This window comes from Leopardus geoffroyi, chromosome X (genome assembly GCF_018350155.1).
Source record: "Leopardus geoffroyi isolate Oge1 chromosome X, O.geoffroyi_Oge1_pat1.0, whole genome shotgun sequence".
Taxonomy (NCBI): domain Eukaryota; kingdom Metazoa; phylum Chordata; class Mammalia; order Carnivora; family Felidae; genus Leopardus; species Leopardus geoffroyi.
Window position 1 is genome coordinate 55,238,898 of NC_059343.1, and position 26,419 is coordinate 55,265,316.

At 40.1% G+C, this 26,419-nt stretch overlaps 1 protein-coding gene across 6 annotated transcripts in view; it reads right to left on the minus strand.

Annotated features, from left to right (window-relative positions):
- The window catches only part of OPHN1 (oligophrenin 1), a 618,968-nt gene that overhangs the window by 15,800 nt on the left and 576,749 nt on the right, over window positions 1–26,419 (minus strand). For 5 of the 6 annotated variants that reach the window (XM_045472066.1, XM_045472065.1, XM_045472064.1 and 2 more), the window contains 2 exons: window positions 12,504–12,669; window positions 11,196–11,246 (listed from right to left, as the gene is read on the minus strand). In XM_045472066.1, coding sequence (XP_045328022.1) covers window positions 11,196–11,246; window positions 12,504–12,669 — 217 coding nt within the window. Of the gene's footprint in view, window positions 1–11,195; window positions 11,247–11,779; window positions 11,882–12,503; window positions 12,670–26,419 lie in introns of those variants that run through there. The other variant, XR_006710966.1, reaches the window with a different exon arrangement.

The window sequence follows — 26,419 nt, forward strand, 5'->3', positions numbered from 1 at the left end:
GAGAGAAAGTTCTTCTTCTTGGACTGCATTTGGAAGAGGTGGCACTGCCTCTCAAGGGACAAAAGAGCCAGTGGGCACCATTGAGCTGTCCCATTCATTAACATAAAGGCTGCTGAGGGCAGCTAACCTGGATGAGGGCTTTTTGTTGAACTTTACCATAAAATCCAAGCCCCTGTGTGATCATGTGACTATTTTTCTGGGACAAACTGGTACCAGCAGAAAGCAGTGAGTCCCTCCTAGAGAATCAGTGTGGGTCCCTGCCACACCAAGTCCCTAAAATTTGCAGTTTTGAAACCCAGCTGTGTGCCTGAGATAAAACACAGCAGCACTGCACTGCTGGGTGGACAGAAGGCCAGTAAATAGGATGAAGGTAGAGATCTGATGGAAGCCTGGGACACAAGAGGGGAGATTGTTCACTCTTCTGTGAGGGCTTCCTGAAAAGAAGTGGAAGCAAAGTCACCTCGCTGGGAAAGAGAGTGGGCTAACACCATTTTACATCCATCATATGAGCAATGAGGGACATCCACTAGTGGCATAGCCCACACAGCAGAGGCTTGAGCTGCTTATACCAAGTCCCGCCTCCCTGAGATCTGCAGGTGTCTTTTTTACTAGGGAAAGTATGACTGAAAGCCAGAGCAGCAGTGAGCTCTTGCTCCAGAAGTGAACACGAACCCCCCCTCCCTTCGCCCCATGCTGTCCATGGCCTGGAGATTTACAGAGCGTCTCTTGTGTGTGCTGCATGTTTTCTGCTGTGTTTTAGGTGCTCCATCCTTCAGGCCAGTCCTCTGCAGACATTTTCCTTGCCTACATTGGACAGTGTTTGGTCCCTGGTCTTAATGTGGTGAGGTTTAACTAGGTGTGCTCTGGTGTGCTTGTGAAATGAGACATGATGCTACTTCCAATAGAAATGAAGCCCTGCAGAATGCTCTGGTCAGGAAATGCAAACTGGACAGGGGTTTCTGGTGGTCTTCTAGGGAAGGGCCTCACCATGCTGTGCCTGATACAAGCTTGACCTAGAAGGGCAGTACCTCCAGAGCACAGGGGTGAGGGACCTGGTGTAAGCAGGCTAGGAAGCTAGTGTTGGTGCTATGGTGCTTATTGCAGGTGGCTCTGTGTTTATGCTGAGGGGTGTGAATGGGAGAAATGGCACCAGCTATCTCCCTTGTCCTTGGAGAGGTGCCTCCATGCACACTGACTCTAAGGGAAGCACTCTGAGAGGAGCAAATAATCTTCCCCCATATGTCCCAGGTGTTTTTCAGATAGCTGTTTCCACACTATCAGACTTGGGGGTGTATACTGCCTTCTTTATAGGAGCAGCGCAGTGCCCCCCAGCCTCTATCACAGCAAAGTCCACTCTCCCTTAAAACTACATGCTTTAAGCCCCACTTGTTGCAAGAACTCAAAAAATTCAGCCATTTTCATTTTCCAAGCCAACAACCCTGGGGAAATGTTCTCCTTGTGCATTCTTCTGTGATCCTCTATCTCTTGCCCTTCTCTGTGAGCACTGATCCCTCCCCTGCACATACCAGCGAACCATTTCTCCCCTAAACGCCCTCTCCACACTTCCTACCTTCTTCAGTGTGGACTATTTCCTACCTTTATTTGTAGAGTTTGTTCTGTCAGTCTTCCTGTCTATTTCTGGGGGCATTTAGGATGATTTTAGTTATCTAGTTGTGTTTGTGGGATGGGTGAGCCGCAGGTCCTCCTACTCTGCTCCTATCTTCCTCTCAACCCCCACTGGATATTTTTTTCTTGATATTCCACAGGGTCTTAAAATCACTGTGTCCAAAATTGAGGGGAGCAACACTTTCCCACAAAAGTTGTTCCTCCATGACTCATTATTGTTATCATACACTTAATTTTCTAGAATAGACTTTTACCCCCTTTTAATCCTTCTCCAATGCTCCATGTTTGAAAAATCAGCAAGGTCTCATTGTGTCTATCTCAAAACTGTCCATTTTATTCCATTGTATTGGCAATGTCATAGGTTAAGGCCTCATTAACTGTTGCCATGATGATTATCCTCCTAATTAGTCTCTCTATCTCCAGTCTTTACTCTCCCATCTATCTTTCTCAGTATTACTAGAATGATTTTTTTACAATTCAGTCATCTCAGACTATGCATTGTCATGTTTAAAAGTTCCATGACTCATCATAGAGTATAGTATAAAGACAAAAACCCTTTGTATGTCATATAAGGTCTTTAAAATCTGGCCCCAAAGTATCTTTCTGGCCTCACCTCCACGTAAGTTTCCCTCTTCTCACCCCCACATTGTAGCCAAAGTGTAACACTAATGACTTACTGAACTTGTCTTGCATAAGCTGTCTGCCTTGCTGAACTATCTTCCCCTCCCTTCTCTTCTTGATGAACCACTTCTCACTGTCATTTGAGATTTAATTTTTTTATTGGTTATGGAAAGGAGATGAATGAGGAAGTGAGGTGATTCAAATGTCAGGCTACAGTCAGGGGTACAAATGGGAAGCAAAAAGGAGGATAAACAAAGGATAAACAGATGATTATTTTCATCAGAGATGAGAGAAGAGCTTTTCAACAATGTCTATAGATGGTACTGATGTAGATGTACTAATACAAATGGGGGTTACAAGGTGGGAGCCTAGACAGAAGTGTTGTTTTTTCTACGTGGATACTAAATGGGAGGAACCTGTGGATACAGAGTATGTCTCTATGGCTCATGACACACTGGAGGATAGGTGTATCCATTTTGGTGTTGCCCACACCTCTGCCAAGATGGTATCTGGAGGTAAAGTACGGAATTAAATCTAGGTTCCAGAAGCCTAAACATAGGATAAGTAGAGTTGTTCTCTAGCCTGAAATGCCTGGTTTGGCTACAGCCCTCTCATGTTGTAAGTTGGTCCAGGAATTCCCTGAGCAGTAGCTGACATAGCTGACATAGCTCAGCCAGTAGTGACAGTAGCTCAGACAATGTTTCCATACTCTCAACATCAGTCTGGCTATAATTTCCTTTTAGAAGCTGGCCTGCCTTCAAGATTCTACTGGACTTTGTTCATGCCTCTTACAAATTCTCTCTCATTGTCTCGGTTCCCTGTCCAAGGCTACCAATGAATTCTTTATATGTTTTGGTGTATTTCTACTCATCTTTTAAGCTCTAACTTAGGTATCACTTCCTCTAAAAAAGTTTTCCTTTAAAAAAATGTTTTAATGTTATTTTTGAGAGTGAGAGAGGCAGAGTGTGAGTAGAAAAGGGGCAGACAGAGAGGGAGACACAGAATCCAAAGCAGACTCCAGGCTCTGAGCTGTCAGCACAGAGCCCAACGTGGCACTTGAACCCAAGAACCTTGAGATAATGACCTGAGCCAAAGTTGGATGCTCAACCTGAGCCAAAGTTGGATGCCTAACCCACTGAATCATGCAAGTACCCTGTAAAAAAAGCTTTCCTTTAGATGTACCCAATTCATTCTGTTAATTCTAGTTTACTTCATTACATTTCCTTGGTAGTTATTTCTCATATGGCTTATTCTAGGGAGGGAGGAAGAATCACCAAGGAAATAGGATGTGATCCTGCTCACAGGCAGGTGCTATATTAAGAGTCTCTCTGTCTCTGTCTCTCTCTCTCTCTCTTATTTTTTTTTCAAGAGGGACATTTGACTAAGCCTGCTTTAAAAACATCCTAGGTTTGGGGCGCCTGGGTGGCTCAGTCGGTTAAGCGTCCGACTTCGGCTCAGGTCACGTTCTCACTGTTCGTGAGTTCGAGCCCCGCATCGGGCTCTGTGCTGACTGCTCAGAGCCTGGAGCCTGTTTCAGATTCTGTGTCTCCCTCTCTCTCTGACCCTCCCCTGTTCATGCTCTGTCTCTCCCTGTCTCATAAATAAAACGTTAAAAAAAAAAATTAAAAAAAAAAAACATCCTAGGTTAAAGTTTTATTGTATTGGAAGAGAAATCTGGGACTGTAACATCATTTTTATCTGTTATGGGAGAATAAATAGTAAATTATTGTCAAAGGAGAATTTGGCCTGGTCTAATGGCTGACTGCCAAGCAGAACTAGGGTGACTTGCTGTGCAGGGTCATGTACTGGTGAGTTAGGTCTCACAGCATTGACTAGATAGTGTTAAGCATACCCCAGCTCCAGTGTTGGTAAAGGCACATTTTTCTTTTAACTGACCACCTAGAAAAGCTATACTCTTATCACCCATCAGGAAGCACAATTTCAAACTCTGTGATAAGCAACATGGAGCAAGCTCACAAAAGAGTCCCTAAAGGCTATGCAGCCATTTCTCTAGATGTTATAGCCTAAGGGTCTCAGATGCCAGATTCTGGACAATCTGTATCAATATCTTAGAAGTTTTAAAAACAAACTGGAAGGAAGGAAGGAAGGAAGGAAGGAAGGAAGGAAGGAAGGAAAAGAAAGAAAGAGAGAAAGAGGAGGGAGGGAAGATGGCAGCGTAGGAGGACGCTGGGCTCACCGCGCGTCCTGCTGATCACTTAGATTCCACCTACACCTGCCTAAATAACCCAGAAAACCGCCAGAGGATTAGCAGAACGGAGTCGCCGGAGCCAAGCGCAGACGAGAGGCCCACGGAAGAGGGTAGGAAGGGCGGCGAGGCGGTGCGCGCTCCACGGACTGGCGGGAGGGAGACGGGGTGGAGGGGCGGCTCGCCGGCCAAGCAGAGCCCCCGAGTCTGGCGGGCAAAAGCGGAGAGGCCTGACGGACTGTGTTCCGACAGCAAGCGCGACTTAGCGTCTGGGAGGTCATAAGTTAACAGCTCTGCTCGGAAAGCGGGAAGGCTGGAGGACAAAGGGAGGGAGAGCTGCTGAGCCCCCGGACGACAGAGCTCAGTTTGGTGGGGAACAAAGGCGCTCGCCAGCGCCATCTCCCCCGCCCATCCCCCAGCCAAAATCCCAAAGAGAACCAGTTCCTGCCAGGGAACTTCCTCCCTCCGCGCAAACACCCAACTCTGTGCTTCTGCGGAGGAGCCAAACCTCCGGCAGCGGATCTGACTCCCTCCCGCTGCCACAGGGCCCCTCCTGAAGTGGATCACCTAAGGAGAAGCGAGCTAAGCCTGCCCCTCCTGCCCCTGTGCACCTTGCCTACCCACCCCAGCTAATACGCCAGATCCCCAGCGTCACAAGCCTGGCAGTGTGCAAGTAGCCCAGACGGGCCACGCCACCCCACAGTGAATCCCGCCCCTAGGAGAGGGGAAGAGAAGGCACACACCAGTCTGACTGTGGCCCCAGCGGTGGGCCGGGGGCAGACATCAGGTCTGACTGCGACTCCGCCCACCAACTCCAGTTATACACCACAGCACAGGGGAAGTGCCCTGCAGGTCCTCACCACTCCAGGGACTATCCAAAATGACCAAGCGGAAGAATTCCCCTCAGAAGAATCTCCAGGAAATAACAACAGCTAATGAGCTGATCAAAAAGGATTTAAATAATATAACAGAAAGTGACTTTAGAATAATAGTCATAAAATTAATCGCTGGGCTTGAAAACAGTATAGAGGACAGCAGAGAATCTCTTGCTACAGAGATCAAGGGACTAAGGAACAGTCACGAGGAGCTGAAAAACGCTTTAAATGAAATGCAAACCAAAATGGAAACCACCACAGCTCGGATTGAAGAGGCAGAGGAGAGAATAGGTGAACTAGAAGATAAAGTTATGAAAAAGAGGAAGCTGAGAAAAAGAGAGATAAAAAAAATCCAGGAGTATGAGGGGAAAATTAGAGAACTAAGTGATACACTAAAAAGAAATAATATACGCATAATTGGTATCCCAGAGGAGGAAGAGAGAGGGAAAGGTGCTGAAGGGGTACTTGAAGAAATCATAGCTGAGAACTTCCCTGAACTGGGGAAGGAAAAAGGCAATGAAATCCAAGAGGCACAGAGAACTCCTTTCAGACGTAACTTGAATCGATCTTCTGCATGACATATCATAGTGAAACTGGCAAAATACAAGGATAAAGAGAAAATTCTGAAAGCACCAAGGGGTAAACGTACCCTCACATATAAGGGGAGACCTATAAGACTCGTGACTGATCTCTCTTTTGAAACTTGGCAGGCCAGAAAGAATTGGCACGAGATTTTCAGTGTGCTAGACAGAAAAAATATGCAGCCGAGAATCCTTTATGCAGCAAGTCTGTCATTTAGAATAGAAGGAGAGATAAAGGTCTTCCCAAACAAACAAAAACTGAAGGAATTTGTCACCACTAAACCGGCCCTACAAGAGATCCTAAGGGGGACCCTGTGAGACAAAGTACCAGAGACATCACTACAAGCATAAAACATACAGACATCACAATGACTCTAAACCCGTATCTTTCTATAATAACACTAATGTAAATGGATTAAATGCGCCAACCAAAAGACATAGGGTATCAGAATGGATGTAACAAGAGATGAAGAAGGACATTATATAATAGTTACAGGGTCTATTCATCAGGAAGAGCTAACAATTATAAATGTCTATGCGCCGAATACCGGAGCCCCCAAATATATAAAACAACTACTCATAAACATAAGCAACCTTATTGATAAGAATGTGGTAATTGCAGGGGACTTTAACACCCCACTTACAGAAATGGACAGATCATCTAGACACACGGTCAGTAAAGAAACAAGGGCCCTGAATGAGACATTGGATCAGATGGACTTGACAGATATATTTAGAACTCTGCATCCCAAAGCAACAGAATATACTTTCTTCTCGAGTGCACATGGAACATTCTCCAAGATAGATCATATACTGGGTCACAAAACAGCCCTTCATAAGTTTACCAGAATTGAAATTATACCATGCATACTTTCAGACCACAATGCTATGAAGCTTGAAATCAACCACAGAAAAAAGTCTGGAAAACCTCCAAAAGCATGGAGGTTAAAGAACACCCTACTAATGAATGAGTGGGTCAGCCAGGCAATTAGAGAAGAAATTAAAAAATATATGGAAACAAACAAAAATGAAAATACAACAATCCAAACGCTTTGGGACGCAGCGAAAGCAGTCCTGAGAGGAAAATACATTGCAATCCAGGCCTATCTCAAGAAACAAGAAAAATCCCAAATACAAAATCTAACAGCACACCTAAAGGAAATAGAAGCAGAACAGCAAAGACACACCAAACCCAGCAGAAGAAGAGAAATAATAAAGATCAGAGCAGAAATAAACAATATAGAGTCTAAAAAAACTGTAGAGCAGATCAACGAAACCAAGAGTTGGGTTTTTGAAAAAATAAACAAAATTGACAAACCTCTAGCCAGGCTTCTCAAAAAGAAAATGGAGAGGACCCAAATAGATAAAATCATGAATGAAAATGGAATTATTACAACCAATCCCTCAGAGATACAAACAATTATCAGGGAATACTATGAAAAATTATATGCCAAAAAATTGGACAACCTGGAAGAAATGGACAAATTCCTAAACACCCACACTCTTCCAAAACTCAATCAGGAGGAAATAGAAAGCTTGAACAGACCCATAGCCAGCGAAGAAATTGAATCGGTTATCAAAAATCTCCCAACAAATAAGAGTCCAGGACCAGATGGCTTCCCAGGGGAGTTCTACCAGACGTTTAAAGCAGAGATAATACCTATCCTTCTCAAGCTATTCCAAGAAATAGAAAGGGAAGGAAAACTTCCAGACTCATTCTATGAAGCCAGTATTACTTTGATTCCCAAACCAGACAGAGACCCAGTAAAAAAAGAGAACTACCGGCCAATATCCCTGATGAATATGGATGCAAAAATTCTCAACAAGATACTAGCAAATCGAATTCAACGGCATATAAAAAGAATTATTCACCATGATCAAGTGGGATTCATTCCTGGGATGCAGGGCTGGTTCAACATTCGCAAATCAATCAATGTGATACATCACATTAACAAAAAAAGAGAGAAGAACCATATGATCCTGTCAATCGATGCAGAAAAGGCCTTTGACAAAATCCAGCACCCTTTCTTAATAAAAACCCTTGAGAAAGTCGGGATAGAAGGAACATACTTAAAGATCATAAAAGCCATTTATGAAAAGCCCACAGCTAACATCATCCTCAATGGGGAAAAGCTGAGAGCTTTTTCCCTGAGATCAGGAACACGACAGGGATGCCCACTCTCACCGCTGTTGTTTAACATAGTGCTGGAAGTTCTAGCATCAGCAATCAGACAACAAAAGGAAATCAAAGGCATCAAAATTGGCAAAGATGAAGTCAAGCTTTCGCTTTTTGCAGATGACATGATATTATACATGGAAAATCCGATAGACTCCACCAAAAGTCTGCTAGAAGTGATACATGAATTCAGCAAAGTTGCAGGATACAAAATGAATGTACAGAAATCAGTTGCATTCTTATACACTAACAATGAAGCAACAGAAAGACAAATAAAGAAACTGATCCCATTCACAATTGCACCAAGAAGCATAAAATACCTAGGAATAAATCTAACCAAAGATGTAAAGGATCTGTATGCTGAAAACTATAGAAAGCTTATGAAGGAAATTGAAGAAGATTTAAAGAAATGGAAAGACATTCCCTGCTCATGGATTGGATAAATAAATATTGTCAAAATGTCAATACTACCCAAAGCTATCTACACATTCAATGCAATCCCAATCAAAATTGCACCAGCATTCTTCTCGAAACTAGAACAAGCAATCCTAAAATTCATATGGAACCACAAAAGGCCCAGAATAGCCAAAGGAATTTTGAAGAAGAAGACCAAAGCAGGAGGCATCACAATCCCAGACTTTAGCCTCTACTACAAAGCTGTCATCATCAAGACAGCATGGTATTGGCACAAAAACAGACACATAGATCAATGGAATAGAATAGAAACCCCAGAACTAGACCCACAAACGTTTGGCCAACTCATCTTTGACAAAGCAGGAAAGAACATCCAATGGAAAAAAGACAGCCTCTTTAACAAATGGTGCTGGGAGAACTGGACAGCAACATGCAGAAGGTTGAATCTAGACCACTTTCTCACACCATTCACAAAAATAAACTCAAAATGGATAAAGGACCTGAATGTGAGACAGGAAACCATCAAAACGTTAGAGGAGAAAGCAGGAAAAGACCTCTCTGACCTCAGCCGTAGCAATGTCTTACTCGACACATCCCCAAAGGCAAGGGAATTAAAAGCAAAAGTGAATTACTGGGACCTTATGAAGATAAAAAGCTTCTGCACAGCAAAGGAAACAACCACCAAAACTAAAAGGCAACCAACGGAATGGGAAAAGATATTTGCAAATGACATATCGTACAAAGGGCTAGTATCCAAAATCTATAAAGAGCTCACCAAACTCCACACCCGAAAAACAAATAACCCAGTGAAGAAATGGGCAGAAAACATGAATAGACACTTCTCTAAAGAAGACATCCGGATGGCCAACAGTCACATGAAAAGATGTTCAGCGTCGCTCCTTATCAGGGAAATACAAATCAAAACCACACTCAGGTATCACCTCACGCCAGTCCGAGTGGCCAAAATGAACAAATCAGGAGACTCTAGATGCTGGAGAGGATGTGGAGAAACGGGAACCCTCTTGCACTGTTGGTGGGAATGCAAATTGGTGCAGCCGCTCTGGAAAGCAGTGTGGAGGTTCCTCAGAAAATTAAAAATAGACCTACCCTATGACCCAGCAATAGCACTGCTAGGAATTTATCCAAGGGCTACAGGAGTACTGATGCATAGTGGCACTTGTACCCCAATGTTCATAGCAGCACTCTCAACAATAGCCAAATTATGGAAAGAGCCTAAATGTCCATCAATTGATGAATGGATAAAGAAATTGTGGTTTATATACACAATGGAATACTACGTGGCAATGAGAAAAAATGAAATATGGCCTTTTGTAGCAACGTGGATGGAACTGGAGAGTGTGATGCTAAGTGAAATAAGCCATACAGAGAAAGACAGATACCATATGGTTTCACTCTTATGTGGATCCTGAGAAACTTAACAGGAACCCATGGGGGAGGGGGAGGAAAAAAGAAAAAAAAAAAAAAGAGGTTAGAGTGGGAGAGAGCCAAAGCATAAGAGACTGTTAAAAACTGAGAACAAACTGAGGGTTGATGGGGGGTGGGAGGGAGGTGAGGGTGGGTGATGGGTATTGAGGAGGGCACCTTTTGGGATGAGCACTGGGTGTTGTATGGAAACCAATTTGACAATAAATTTCACATAATAAAAAAAAAAAAAAAGAAATATAATCAGGACACATTGCCGAATAATGTCATTCATCTTCCTGAAGTTAAAGTTGGAATATGTGTAATAAAAGAGGAATTCATCTCAAAAAAAAAAAAAGAAAAGAAAGAGAGAAAGAAAGAAAGAAAGAATGAAAGAGGAAAGAAAGGAAGTAAAAGGAAAGGAAAGGAAAGGAAGAAAAGAGAAGAAAGAAGAAAGATAAGAGAAGAGAAGAGAAAAAAGAAGCATACTCAGGCCCCACTCCTGGAGATTCTGTTTCAGTGGGTCTGGAGTCGAAGGCAAATCTATTCGTTTTTTGTTCCCTCAATTTTTTCCAGGTGATTTATATCCTATCACCTAATGTTTGCTTATTCTAAGGCTGCTTATGTTAGAGTGTTACATTATGTGTATTCCTATCAGCTGCTCTTTTAGAATATAATAGAGTCTAAATAAGTAAACTAACAAAAAAAACTTACGTTGAGTGTAATATTTCTTGTAGTGTTACTTAGTATGTGAGTACTGTTTGTATATCTGCGTCTGAGAGAGAGAGAGAGAGAAAAGAAAAGAGAAGAAAAGAAGAGGAGGAGGTGGAGGAGGAAGAGGAGGAAGAAGAAATGGAAAACAGTGCCAGAGACTCAATGGCACAACAGATACAGAGATAGGCAAAGAAAGAGAGACATGGAGAAAGACAGAAAAAGAGTGAAATATACAGATAGGAGACAGAGAGACAAAGACAGAAACAGAGATATAAGTAGAAAAACACAAAGAGAGAAAGAGACTGAGAATGACAAAAACAGAAAGAAAGTGTGAGAGAGACAAATAGAGTAACAAAGAGAAACACACATGTATATAGACAAAGACAAATATACAGGGTGAGAGATGAGGAGACAGAGAGAACTAGGAGAGAGAAAGGGACAGAGAGACAGAGACAGCTACAGAGAAACAGAAAAACAGAATGTAAGAGAGGAAATGAAATGCTCATGATCCATTAAATAAAAAGTAACTTGGTTCTTCTTCTGTCACTTATATGTCTTACCTTCCTGGTTTTCGGGAAGCTGTTTCAAAGAACCTGGTCCTGGAAGCCACCCTGCAAACAGAAGCCAATCAAGTCCCATGAGTTTCTCTGGAATACATATGAGAACCAATAGACAATGAGCAACACAAAAACTATAAACCAGATGGGCACCAATTGAAGGGTCTGCCTTAGCTTGCAAAGGACCTGGGTTTGAGAAGAAACCCAAGCATCAGAATGTGAAATGACTCAGAGACCATAAGCTACTGCAAGGCTATGCCTAATGCCCTTTGCTTTCCCTTGGTTCAGAATGGTCTGAGTATGTTGTTGGTTCAGGCTATTCTTGTGAGAAATAAGTGAAACAAGTCTTTGGTTTCAAAGTATAAATTTTTGCCATTTTTGTAAATACACTTAGCTACTTAATTAATATGGTAGAGTCTTTCTTTTTCCTACTTACCCCATTTTACAATTATGGAAAACAAGAGACATGAGAAAAAGGAATACAGGCGGCAGTATATGAGAGGGATCCCAAGCACTGGCTGAAGAGAGACCAGTCAGGCTAACTGTGGCCATGAAAGGCTGATCTGTGAGAGCTGCTATGCTCCTACCTTAGCCACTCTATGCCTGGTTCCTTGGCTTCCAGTCCCACCTCAGGAAAAACTGCTAGAAATAAGCTCAGTTCCTACTTTGCAAGAGGTTCTCTGGAGAATCTGAGACATTTTGGAAGATTTTTAAAAATGTTTTATTTATTTTTGAGATAGAGAGAGACAGAGCATGAGCAGGGGAGGGGCATAGAGACAGGAAGACACAGAATCCGAAGCAGGCTCCAGGCTCTGAGCTGTCAGCACAGAGCCTGACATGGGGCTTGAACTCACAAACTGCGAGATCACGACCTGAGCCGAAGTCGGACGCCCAGCCAACTGAGCCACCCAGGCGCCCCAATTTTGGAAGAGTTTTAAAAATCATACCCTTGATATAAAAAAAAAAGCCTAAAGGCACAAGTACAATAAATAAATCTGTTCATCAAATTACTTTAAAAGCCAGTAGCAATAACAAGAAAATACAAAAAAATTTCCAAAGGGAACATGAAAACAGAATGTAATCTTATCACCCTACAGAGATCAGGGCAGTTTTAGTGAAATCTGTCAGCCTTGAGTGATGAGTGCAACACGCCAAACAGGGCTTGTCTGTGACATTTCCCTAGACTATTAAGTGAACTAAGCCCTGGGGTTGTAGACTGTATACTCTTCATAATCATAATGGTGATCCTGAAAGAACTCCTGATGGCCTAACATGACCTTTAGGTCAAGGATGAGGAACAACTCTACTTACACAGACGATGAGATTCCCCCTGCATTGCTAACCACAATATCTGGCTTTGGTTCTGGCTTTTGGGGAGTAGCTGCCCGGCACGGAGGATCTGGAGGCCTCACTGGAGGACGGACAATGGTTGGCTTTTCTCCTAGAGGCCGCACTTTGCTGAAACTGTCAGAGTCTCCTGAAAGAGAACACCACCAAGAACTTGAGTGGTTAGCCAATTGGAACACTATTCATGAACAGGCACCCAATATTGGAGTTATCTTGGCTACCTCCCTTGGCCCCCACTTACTTTTGGTCACTAACAACTATGCATTTGTTTTCCTTTCTTTCTATCTTTTTTTTTTTTTTTTGGTTGGTTGATTTTGGTTTTGTTTTGTTTGTTTTTGTTTTGTTTTGCTTTTCATTCTTCCAGAAGCTTAATCCTTCAGAAAGTCTATGTTTGAAACCCAGCTCTAGAACTTCTATTTGTGTGACCTAGGGTATGTTACATCAATTTGATAATTCTTAGTTTGCTCATCTACATAATGAAGACCAATAATACTTTAACTTACAGAGATAAAAAAAAATTAATTAGGTACTAGGGTGCCGGGCGGCTCAGTCAGTTAAGCATCTGACTCTCGATTTCAGCTCAGGTTATGACCTCACAGTTCAGCTATGCACTGACAGTACGGAGCCTGCTTGGGATTCTCTCTCTGCCTGTCCCCCACTCATATGCATGTGTTATTGCTCCTCTCTCTTTCTGTCTCAAAGTAAATAAACTTAAAAAAAAATAAGCACTAATATATTTAGTACAGGCCTGGCACATAATAGGCACTTAGTCAATGTTTTATAATGAATTTGAATCTGTTAGTTTTGTAATTACCAAAACTCAGGACTTTTTTACTTAGACCTTGACTATGGTAGCAGTATTCCAACTTGCCTCCCTGCCTCTATGTCTCTGGTTTCCAGGTCAGTCAGTACAAAATAAATATACATAATTATTTATGAAATGGTTCTGGCAGGAGTTTATGACATGGATGCACTTACACATTGCTGGTAGCACTGTACACCAGGCTAATTCTGTCTATATAGCCATAAAGAATTCTGGAAAACGTGGATGCAAAATCATACATAAGGCATAGTTTATACTTATTGATCCAGTTGATCCACGTTGGGGAATAAGTCCAAGGGAATTAACCCCTCCCCAAAATAGGAAAAACAATCAGAACAAAAACATATTTCTTAACAGCAAATACTCGGACCCAGCACAAAGAATAAGCAAACCAATTTTTATAAGCACTTAACCAGTAAATATTACACATGAACTGACAAAGATTTGGGGCAGGTTAAAAAATATACATGCATTTAAAATAATATTAAGTAATGGGGCACCTGGGTGGCTCAGTTGGTTAAGCATCTGACTCTTGATTTCAACTCAGATCATGATCTCATGGTTTGTGAGTTAGAGACCCATGTCAGGCTCTGAGTTCACAGTGCAGAACCTGTTTGGGATTCTCTTTCTCCTTCTCTCTCTGTTTTTCCTTCCCTATCCCTCTCCCTACCAAAAATAAATAAACTTTAAAAAATAATTTTAAAAATTAAAATTAAAATATTAAGTGAAAAAAAAACACTAAAGTACTTATGGCTTGCAGAACATTATAGGGAAATAGACACATGTGCAACTAAGGGTGTCATCATGGAGGAGCTAAGATGGCGTTAGAATAGGAGGACTCTAGGCTCATCTCATCCCTCAAACACAGCTAGATAACTATCAAATCATTCTAAATACCCCAGAAATCAACCTGAAGACTGACAGAGCAAACTCCACAACTAAAGGCAGAGAAGAAGCCACATTGAGGAAGGTAGAGGTGCAGAGACATGGTTTGTGAGAAAAAAATAGATGGCAGGTGCTGCAGAGGGGAAGGGGCATGGTCATGAAGAAAGGCAAGAGAGAGAGAGGAGAGCACAGGGGAATGCACAAGGAGAATATTTCCCCAAAGCCATTGACTGGGAAAATTAGAGGAGCTGATTTTCATGAGTTCTTGCAACTGGGGGGGGGGGTTAAATGTTGGTGTGCTTGGCTATGATACAGACCTGAGTGTACTGCCCTAATTCTGGAGAGATGGCAGGCAAACAACCAAGGGGCAGATGGCATGGGAAAAGTGATCTGAAGAATGCTTGGGGCACACAGGGGGAGATTACTCCCTCTTCCTGGAGTACCTCCATGAGAGTCAGAGTTCAGGAAGATGCCTCTCTGAGGACAAAGGAGCTGGCTATCAACATTTCCCTCATCTTCCACTCAGTACAAATACAGGGCCAACTACAGAGGGCACCTTGGCCCTACACTGGCTGCCTAACTTGCTTAAACCAGGTCCCACACTCTTGTGCTCTGGAACAACTGAACTTCTCAATCAAACTTGCCTCAATTCCAGCTTGGTAGGCCCTTCACCAAGAAGACCAGTGCAGACCCGTGCCCACACCATATTCCTAAAGCCTGGAGTTATAAAAGTCAGCAAGCTTGGCTGGGATAGAGCCCAGAAGGCACTGCGCTGCTCCTGGAAAGAAGGCAGTATACACCCCAGAGTCTGATAGTGTGGAAACAGCTATCTGAAAAGCACCTGGGACATATAGGGGAAGATTATTTGATCTTCTCAGAGTGCTTCCCTCACAGACATTATGCATGGAGGTACCTCTCAAGGACAAGGGAGATAGCTGGTGCCATTTCTCCCTACTCACACTCCTCAACATAAACACAGAACCACCTGCAATAAGCACCATAGAACCAACACTAGCTTCCTAGCCTGCTTACACCAGGTCCCTCACCCCTGTGCTCTGGAGGTACTGCCCTTCTAGGTCTAGCTTGTATCACTGACAGCATAGTGGGCCCCTTCCCTAGAGGACCACCAGAAACCCCCGTCCACATTGCATCTCCTGGCCAGAGCATTCTGCAGGGCTTCATTTCTATTGAAAGTAGCATCATGTCTCATTTCACAAAGAGACCAGAGCACACCTAGTTAAACCTCACTACATTAAGATCAGGGACCAAACACTGACCAATGTAGGCAAGGAGAATGTCTGCAGAGGACTGGCCTGAATGATGGAGCACTTAAAACACAACAGAAAACATTCAGCATATACCAGAGTCATTCCCTGATGCTTCAGGCCATGGATAGTATATGACCTCTTCTTCCCAAAGCCATTACTCTCAGGAACAGAAAACATGACTGGGTTGTCTAACACAGCAAAGAAGACAGAGACTTATAAAAAACTGTGAAGATGGAGGGATTTATCCCAAATGAAACAACAAGATAAGGTCAAAGCCACAGATCCAAGTGAAACAGATATAAGTAACATGCGTGATGGAAAATTTAAAGCAACAATCATAAGGATACTTGCTGAGCTGGAGGAAAGAATAGGAGACTTCAGGGAGACCGTTACCACAGAGATAAAAGAGTTAAAAAATAGTCAGAAACGAAAAATGCAACACTGACATTGGAAACATGCTTGTGCAATAAACACAAGCTGGAAGAAGTAGAGTAAAGAATAAGTAATATAAAGAACAAAATAATGGAAGATAATGAAGCTGAACAAAAGAGAGAAAGAAGACTTATGGAACACAAGAATAGATTAAGGAACTCAGTGACTCCATCAAATGTAATAACATTTACATCATAAGAGTCACAGAAGAAGAGAGAGGAGCGGGCAGAAAATGTATTTGAGGAAATCATAGCTTAAAACTCCCCTAATCTAGGAAATGAAACAGAAATCCAGATCCAGGAGGCACAGAGATGTCTCATCAAAATCAAAAAAAGCTGGACAACACCAAGATATATTATAATTAAATTTGAAAAATAAAGTAATTAAAAAAATCTTAAAAGCATCAAAAGAAAAGAAGTTCCTAACTTTTAAGGGAAGACCCATAAGACTAGGTGAAGATTTCTAACAGAAACTCGGCAAGCCAGAAGGGAGTGGCATGATTCACTCAAAATGCTGAATGGGAACAACATGTAGCCATGAATACTCTATCCAGCAAGGCTATCACACACAATTGAAGGAGAATTAAATAGTTCCCCAGACAAACAAAAACTAAAGGAGTTTGTGACCACTAAATCAGCACTGAAAGTATTAAAGAGGACTCTTTAGGTGGAAAGTAAAGACCCAAAGTGACAAAGACAAGAAAGGAACAGAGAGTATCTCCAGAAACAACAATAAAACAAATAATGAAATCACACTAAATACATATCTATCAGTAATTACTCTGAATGTAAATGGACCAAACATGCCAAGAAAAAAAACAGAGAGTGTAAGAATGAATTAAAAAAAAACCCAAGACCCATGTAAATGCTCCCTACAAGAGCCTCATTTTAGACCAAAAGACACCTAAGATTGAAAGTGAGGGGATGGAGAAAATTTTATCATGCAAATGGATGTTAAAAGAAAGCTGGAGTAGCAATACTTATGTTGGACAAAGTAGATGTCAAACCAAAGACTGAAGAAAGGCACTATATTATAATAAAGGGGATAATCCAACAAGAAGATCTAACGATTGTAAATATTTATGCTCCCAACATGGAACAGTCAGATATATAAAACAACAACAAAAAAGGAACTCGTTGATACTACTACAATAATAGTAGAGGACTTTAACACCCATACTTACATCAATGGACACATCATCTGAGCTGATAATCAACAAGGAAATAATGGCTTTGAATGACACCCTGGATCAGATGGATTTAACAGATATATTCAAAACATGCCATTCTAAAACAGCAGAATGCACATTCTTTGGAAGTGCACATGGGACATTCTGCAGGTCATAGTTCAGTCTCACCAAGTACCAAAAGATTGAGATCATATCATGCATATTTTCTGAACACAACGCTAGGAAACTTTAAGTCAACTATAAGAAAAATATTGGAAAGACCACATATACATGAGTGTTAAACAGCATGCTGTTTAAACTTCAGCATATACATGAGTGTTAAACTAAACAATGAATGGATCAACCAGGAAATCAAAGAAGATATAAAAAATACATGGAAATAAATGAAAATAAAAACACAATGGCCCAAAACCTTTCTGATGCAGCAAAAGCAATCCTAAGAAGGAAAGAGATGCAATACACCACTTCAAGAGGCAAGAAAAATCTCAAATAAACAGCTTAACTTTACACCTAAAGGAATTAGAAAAAGAACAAGAAACAAAACCTATAGCAAACAGAAGGGAGTAAATAATAAAGGCTAAAGCAGAAATAAATGATATAGAATCAAAGAAACCTAATAGAACAGATCAATGAAAGCAGGAACTGGTTGTTTAAAAAAATATAATAAAATGAAAAACCTAGAGCCAGACTTACCAAAAAAGAAAGAACCCAAATAAATAAAGTCACAAATTGGAGAGGAAAAACAACAACCAACACCACAGAAATACAATTGGAATATCATGAAAAAAATATATGTCAACAAATTGGACAACCTACAAAAATGGATGAATTCCTAGAAACATAAACTATGAAAACTGAAACAGGAAGAAAACAGAAAACTTGAACAGAGTGATAAACCAGCAAAGAAACTGAATCAGTAATCAAAAAATCTCCCAAAAAACAAAAGCCCAGAGCCAGATGGCTTCACAGGTAAATTCTACCAAATATTTAATGAGGAGTTAATACCCATTCTTCTCAAACTATTCCAAAAAATAGAAAAGGAAGGTAAACTTCCAAATTCATTGTATGAGGCTAGCATCACCCTGATACCAAAACCAGATAAAGACTGCACCAAAAAAGAGTATAGGCCAATATCCCTGATGAACATGTAGGCAGAAAGTCTCAATAAAATACTAGCAAACTGAATCAAACAGTACATTCATCATAATCAAGTGGGATTTATTTCTGGGCTTCAAGGGTGTTTCAATATTTGCCAATGAATCTATGTGATATACCATATTAATAAAAGATAGTATAAGAATCACATGATCCTTTCACTGGTGGCGAAAATGCATTTGACCAAGTACAACATTCATTCATGATAGTTACCTGTAACAAAGTAGGGTTAGAGGAATCATACTTCAACATAATAAAGTCCATATATGAAAAACCTAAAGCTAATATCATCCTCAATGGGGAAGAACTGAGATCTTTCCCTCTAAGGTCAGGAAGAAGACAGGGATGCCCAATCTCACCATTGTTATTTAACACAGTATGGCAAGTCCTAGCCACAGCAATCAGACAATAAAAAGAAATCAAAAGCATCCAAATTGACAAGAAAAAAAGTAAAATGTTCATTATTTGCAGATAACATGATACTCTATATAGAAAACTTGAAAGATTCCACCAAAATATTGCAAGATGTTATACACAAATTCAGGAAAGATGCAGGATACAAAATCAATGTACAGAAATCTGTTACATTTCTATACACCAATAATGAAACAGCTGAAAAGAGAAATTAAAAGAATAATCCACATTGTAATTGCAAAACCATAAGATACCTAGGAACAAACCTAACCAAAGAGGTAAAATATCTGCAATCCAAAAACTATAAAACACTTATGAAAGAAATTGAAGATGACATAAAGAAATGAAAAAATATTCCATGTTCATGGATTGGAAGAACAAATATTGTTAAAATGTCTATTTTGCCCAAAGCAATCTAGACATTTAATGCAATCCCTACCAAAATACCACCAGCATTTTTCACAGAGCTAGAATAAACAATCCTAAAATTTGTATGGAACCACAAAAGACCCCGAATAGCTAAGCAAACCTTGAAAAAGAAAAGCAGACTGGAGGCATGACAATTCCAGACTTCAAGTTATATTACAAAGCTGTAGTTATGAAGACATTATGGTACTGGCACAAAAATAGACATATAGATCAACAGAACAGAATAGAAAACCCAGAAATCAACTCACAACTATATGGTAGATTAAACTTTTATACAGCAGGGGATAATATCCAATGGAAAAAAGACAGTCTCTTAATGATAATGGGAAAAGTGAACAGCAACATGCAAAAGAGTGAGATTGGTCCTCTTTATTACACCATACACAAAAATAAATTCAAAATGGATGAAAGACCTAAATGTGAGACAGGAAACCATTAAAATCCTAGAGAAGAACACAGGCAGTGACTCCTATGACATCATCCACAGCAACTTCTTACTAGATATGTCTCCTGAGGCAAGGGAGACAAAAGCAAAAATGATATATTGGGATTTCATCAAAATGAAAAGCTTCTGCACAGCAAAAGAATCAATCAAAACTAAAAGGCAATCTACAGAATGGGAGTAGATATTTGCAAATGATGTATCTCATTAAAGGTTAATATCCAAAATATATAAAGAACTTATAAAACTCAACACTCCAAAAACCAAAGAATCCAGTTATAAATGGACAGAAACATGAATACACTTTTTTTTCTAAAGAAGACATCCATATGGTCAACATATGCATGAAAAGATGTTCAATATCACATATCATCATGGAAAGACTAATCAAAACCATGATGAGATACCACCTTACACCTGTGAGTATTGCTAAAATTAACGACACATGAAACAACATATGTTGGTGAGGATGTGGAAAGGGGAACACTTTTGCCCTGTGGTGGAAATGAGAACTGGTGCAGCCATGTTGGAGAACAGTATGGAGGTTCCCTAAAAATTCATAAATAGGGGCTGAGCCTGGGTGGCTCAGTCGGTTGAGCTTCCAACTTTGGCTTAGGTCATGATCTCATGGTCTGTGAGTTCGAGCCCCGTGTCGGGCTCTGTGTTGGCAGCTCAGAGCCTGGAGCCTGCTTTAGATTCTGTGTCTCCCTCTCTCTGACCCTCCCCCATTCATGCTATGTCTCTCTCTGTCTCAAAAATAAATAAACATTAAAAAAATTAAAACTAAATTTAAAAAAATTTATAAATAGAACTACCTGATTATGTAGCAATTGCACCCTTAGTTATTTACCCAAATTATACAAAAATGCTAATTTGAAAGGATACATTCACCCTGATATTTATAGCAGCATAAGAAAATGGCCAAATTATGGAAAGAGCCCAAATGTCCATACCCTGATGAATGGATAAAGAAGATGTGGAATGGATATATATATTACAATGGCATAATACTCATCAATAAGAAAGAATGAAATCTTGTAATTTGCAATAGTGTGGATGGAGGTAGAGAGTATTATGATAAGTAAAATAAATCAGAGACAAAAACCATATTATTTCACTCATATATGGAATTTAAGAAACAAAACAAATGAACATGGTGGGGGGGGAGGAGAGGAAAAGCAAGAAACAGACTCTTAATTTATACAGAACAAACTGATGGTTATTGAGTGGCAATGTGTTTGATAGGTGATGAAGATTAATGAGTGCATATGTTATGATGAGCACAGGGTGTCATATCTAAGTTTTGATTCACTAAATTGTACACCTGAAACTAATATCATACTGTATGTTAACTAATTGGAATTTAAAGAAAAATTTGGGGAAAAAAGAGGTTATATATATATATATATATATATATATATATATATATAAAATGAAATATTACTTAGTCATAAAAAAGAATGAAATCTTGCCATTTGCAATGATGTGGATGGAGCTACAGATTATTTTGCCAAGTGAAATAAGTCTGTCAGAGAAAGACAAATACCATATGATATCACTCATACATGGAATTTAAGAAACAAAACAAGTGATCATGGCAAGAAAATTGAGAGGTACACAAAGATACAGACTCTTAACCCTGAGAACAAATTTGAGGTTTTACTGGATGTGAGGTAGGTAGGGGGATGGGTGAAATGGGTGATGAAGATTAAGGAGTGTATTTGTTTTGGTGAGCACAGGGCATCATATATAAGTGTTGAATCACTAAGTTGTACACTTGAAACTAATATTACACTGTATGTTATATAAATGGAAGCTAAATGAAAGCTAAAAAAAAGAGTAATAAAAATTGTGTCAGTAGACCTTGATATTTATTAATTTTTTAAAAGGACATCTTGATACTTTCAAGTTTTCTTCTATAAAACGTTAAGGTAGAGGAGGGGACAAGATGGCAGAACAGCATGGAAGCTTTTTTTTTTTTAGTCTCTCATCCCTGAAGTGCAGCTAGTTCAATGCTAAACCACCTTGTACACCTAGAAAACTGATTTTAGGATTAACACAAAAATCTGCACAACCTGAACCACAGAATTCAGCAGGTATGTGGTGCAGAGAGGTGAACTGGGGGAGAGAGAAGTCTCAGAGGTCAGGGAGCTGTTTTTGCTTGTGCAGAGAGGATGGAGACAGGGGGAGAATATTAGAAAAGCACTCCCCCCTCCCAAAAGCAGCTTCAGAGAAAAGTAAGAGTCAAAACAGCTTCAGGGGCTGAGCAAAAAAGGGAGAAAGGAGAAAGGAGAGGGTTTAAATTCTATTAAGATTCCATAACCAGGGGGAGCACAGAGTCTGAAACTCTGCAGCTCAATACCTGGAGGTGCTCTGGTGGGAAGGGCAAATCCCCGGAAGCAGAGAGCAAGGTCTAAAGGGTCCTCAGGCCACACGCAGAGAGGATGTTCCCCTGTTGGGAGGACATTTAGTAGAGGCAGTGTGGCCTCCCCGCTGTCAAAGGTCCCAGAAGACCCAGAGAATGGACACATTGATTGGTGTTAGAGAGGAGGTTAAGGGTGAAGCCTGGCACCAGATGTGTGTTGTGATTTGCCATAATCTCTAAAACGCTGCTGGTACATGATCACAAGTACTTTTTCTGGGGAAGGCTGGCACCTGGCTGTAGTCTCTGGTCATAGGCAGTGGCACAGTCTTGTGAATATTCCTGAGGGCAGGCCGGGACACGGCCACTGCTTAGCAAGACCCTCTCCCAGAGAGTCATAAAGGGTCAAAGCTGCAGTCCCTCAGAAGTGAGGGGTTGAGAAACACAGCCCCATCTGAAATTAAACTCAGGAGGGAGGTGCAGCCTGGTAGCCTGACAGTTTGGTCATGGACAGTGTAGAAGTGAGGAGTGGACGGAAGCTGGAGACAAAAGAGAGCTGCTTGATTGCCGGGTGGGGAGAGCACAGAGTTCCGATACTAGAGACTGGGTAGCTGGGTGGCCATGCCTACACATGCCACAACAATCCACCACATTAAGCTAAGCAGCACCACCTAGTGGAGAACAGAGCTGTTACACTAAACCCCACCCAACTGGTCCACCACTATCTTGAGAAACACCACAAATGTCTTCGCCTGCTTAGTTTAGGGACTATAAAGTGCTTCATACTTTGACTTCTAGGGGAAACCGGATGTAATTAAATCATATTTGTTTCTGTTGGCTGGGACATCTATTCGATTTTCTTTTCTTTTTCTTTTTTCTTTTTTATTCTTGAATACAGAAAGAAAAAATTTTATTTTTCTTTTCCATTTTTACTAAAAAATTTTCTTTAAATTTTTTTATTTTTTTTACTTTTTTGAAATTTTTTATGTTCTATTTTACTCCCATCATTTCATTTTATTCTATTTATTGCATTCATTTTTCCAAACTTTCAAACATTTCCCTTCCTCCACTCTTTTTTTATCTTTTCCTTTTTTCTCTAATCTATCAATTTTTTCAACAACCAGACCAAAACACACCCAGAATCCAGCCTCATTTATTTGATTTTTTGTATTGTTTTGTTTAATTTTTAGTTGTTTTTTATACTTAAACATTTTTTTCTTAATGTTTACTTATTATTGAGAGACAGAGAGAGACAGAGCATGAGCATGGGAGGGACAGAGAGAGGAGGGGACACAGAACCTGAAGCAGGCTCCAGGATCTGAGCTGTCAGCACAGAGTCTGACATGGGGCTTGAACTCACAAACCATGAGATCATGACCTGAGCTGAAGTTGGATGCTCAACAGACTGAGCTACCCAGGCGCCCCTTTATTTTTTTACTTTATTAATTACTTCTCTACCTTCAAAATGACTAAACGAAGGAAATTCACCCCAAAAGAAAGAACAGGAAGAAATGACAGCCAGGGACTTAATACACAGAGGTGCAAGCAAGATGACTGACCAAGAATTTAGAATCATGATAATAAGAATACTAGCTGTGGATGAAAACAGATTAGAATCCCTTTCTGCAGAGATAAAAGAAGTAAAAGCTAGTCAGACTGGATGAAATAAATAATGCTATAACTAAACTGCAATCCCGAATGGATGCCATGGTGGCAAGGGTGGATGAATCAGAGCAGAAAATCACTGATATAGATGACAAACTTATGGAGAATAATGAAGCAGGAAGAAAAAGAGGGAGACTAAGGCAAAGGAGCATGATATAAAAATTAGAGAACTCAGTGACACATTGAAAAGAAATATCAGAATCATATAGGTCCCAGAAGATGAAAAGAGAGGAAAAGGGGTAGAAGGTTTATGTGAGCAAATCATAGTGGAAAACTTTCCTAACTTGGGGAAAGACACAGATATCAAAATCCAGGGAGCACAAAGAACTCCCATTGGAGTCAACAAAAACCGACTATCAGCAAGGCATATCATAGTCAAATTCACAAAATACTCAGGCAAAGAAAGAATCATGAAAGCAGCAAGGGGAAAAAAAGTCCTTAACCTACAAGGGAAGACAGATAAGGTCTGCAACAGACCTATCCACAGAAAGCTGGCAGGCCAGAAAGGAGTGGCAGCATATATTCAATGTGCTGAATTGGAAAAATACGCAGCCAAGAATTCTTTATCCAGCAAGGCTGTCATTCAGAATAGAAAGAGAAATAAAAAGTTTCCCAGACAAACAAAAATTAAAGGAGTTTATGACCACCAAACCAACCCTGCAAGAAATTTTAAGGGGGACTCTATGAATGGGAGAAAAGATGAAAAACAACCCCAAAAGACCAAAAGCAACAAAGACTAGAAGGGAACATAGAACACCATCAGAAACTCCAACTCTACAGACGACATAATGGCAGTAAATTCATATCTTTCAGTACTCACTCTAATCTATCTTTCAGTACTCACTGTAATCATCAATGGACTAAACGTTCCAATCAAAAGACATAGAGTAACAGAATGAATACGAAAACAAGATCCATCTATATGCTGTTTATAAGAAACCCACTTTACACATAAAGACACATTCAGATTGAAAGTAAGGGGATGGAGAACCATCTACCATGCTAATGGTCCCCAAAATAAAGCTGGAGTGGCCATAATTATATCATACTATCTAGATTTGAAAATAAAGACTTTAACAAGGGATAAAGAAGGACATTATATCAAAATTAAGGGGTCTATCCACCAAGAAGATGTAACAATTGTAAACATTTATGCTCCAAACGTGACAGAGCCCAAATATATGTCAATTAATCACAAACATAAAGAAACTCATTGATAAAATACCATAATAGTAGGGGATTTCAACACCTCACTTGCAGCAATGGACAGGTCATCTAAACAGAAAATCAACAAGGAAACACTGGCTTTGAATGAAACACTGGATCAGATATATATATATATATATATATATATATATATATATATATATATTATATCATCCTAAAGCAGCAGAATACACAATCTTCTCCAGTGCACATGAAACATTCTCCAGCAGAGACCAAATACATAGCACTCCAGGCCTTCCTAAAGAAGGAGAAATGTCTCAGATACACAACCTAAGCTTACACACCTTAAAGATCTGTTAAAAGAACAGCAAATAAAACCAAAATCAGCAGAAGACAAGATAATAATAAAGATTAGAGCAGTAATTAATGCTATCGAAACCAGTAGAACAGATGAATAAAACCAGAAGCTGGCTCTTTGAAAGAATTAGCAAAATTGATAAACCACTAGCCAGTTTGATCAAAAAGAAAAAGGACCCAAATAAATAAAATCAAGAATGAAAGAGGAGAGATCACAACCAATACAGCAGAAATATAAGCAATAATAGAAGAATATTATGAGCAATTATAGGCTAATAAAATGGGCAATCTGGAAGAAATGGACAAATTCCTAGAAACATATAAACTACCAAAATGAAACAGGGAAGAAATATAAAATTTGAACAGACCCATAACCAGGAAAGAAATCGAATTAGTAATCAAAAATCTCCCAAAAAACAAGAGTCCAGGGCCAGATGGCTTTCCAAGAGAATTCTACCAAACATTTAAAGAAGAGTTAACACCTATCCTTTTGAAGCTCTTCCAAAAATAGAAATGGAAGGAAAACTTCCAAACTCATTCTATGAAGCCAGCATTACCTTGATTCCCAAGCCAGACAAAGACCCCACTAAAAAGAACTATAGACCAACTTCCCTGATAAACATGGATGCAAAAATCCTCAACAGGATAGTAGCCAATCGTATCCCATAATACAATAAAAAAAAATTATTCACCACGACCAAGTGGGATTTATGTCTGGGATGCTTCAATATCCGCAAAACAAGCAATGTTATAGATACATCACATCAATAAAAGAAAGGAGAAGAACTAGAACAAGATCAAGAACAAGATCAATAACAAGATCAAGAACAAGAACAAGAACTGCATCCTCTCAATAGATGCAGAAAAAGCATTTGATAAAATATAGCATTCTTTCTTGATAAAAACTTTCAAGAAAGTAGGGATAGAAGGATGATACCTCAAGTCATAAAAGCCATATATGAAAGACCCACTGCTAATATCGTCCTCAATGGGGAAAAACAGAGCTTTCCCCCTAAGGTCAGGAACACAAGAGGGATGTCCACTCTCCCCACTGTTATTCAACATAGTATTGGAAGTCTTAGCCTCGGAAAGCAGGCAAAACAACTGAATAAAAATATCCAAGTCAGCCAGGAGGAAGTCAAACTTTCACTCTTCAAAACAAACATGATACAGTATACGGAAAACCGGAAAGAATTCACCAAAAAACTGCTAGAACTGATTCACAAACTCAGCAAAGTCACAGGATACAAAATCAATGCACAGAAATCGGTTGCATTTCTAAACACCAATAA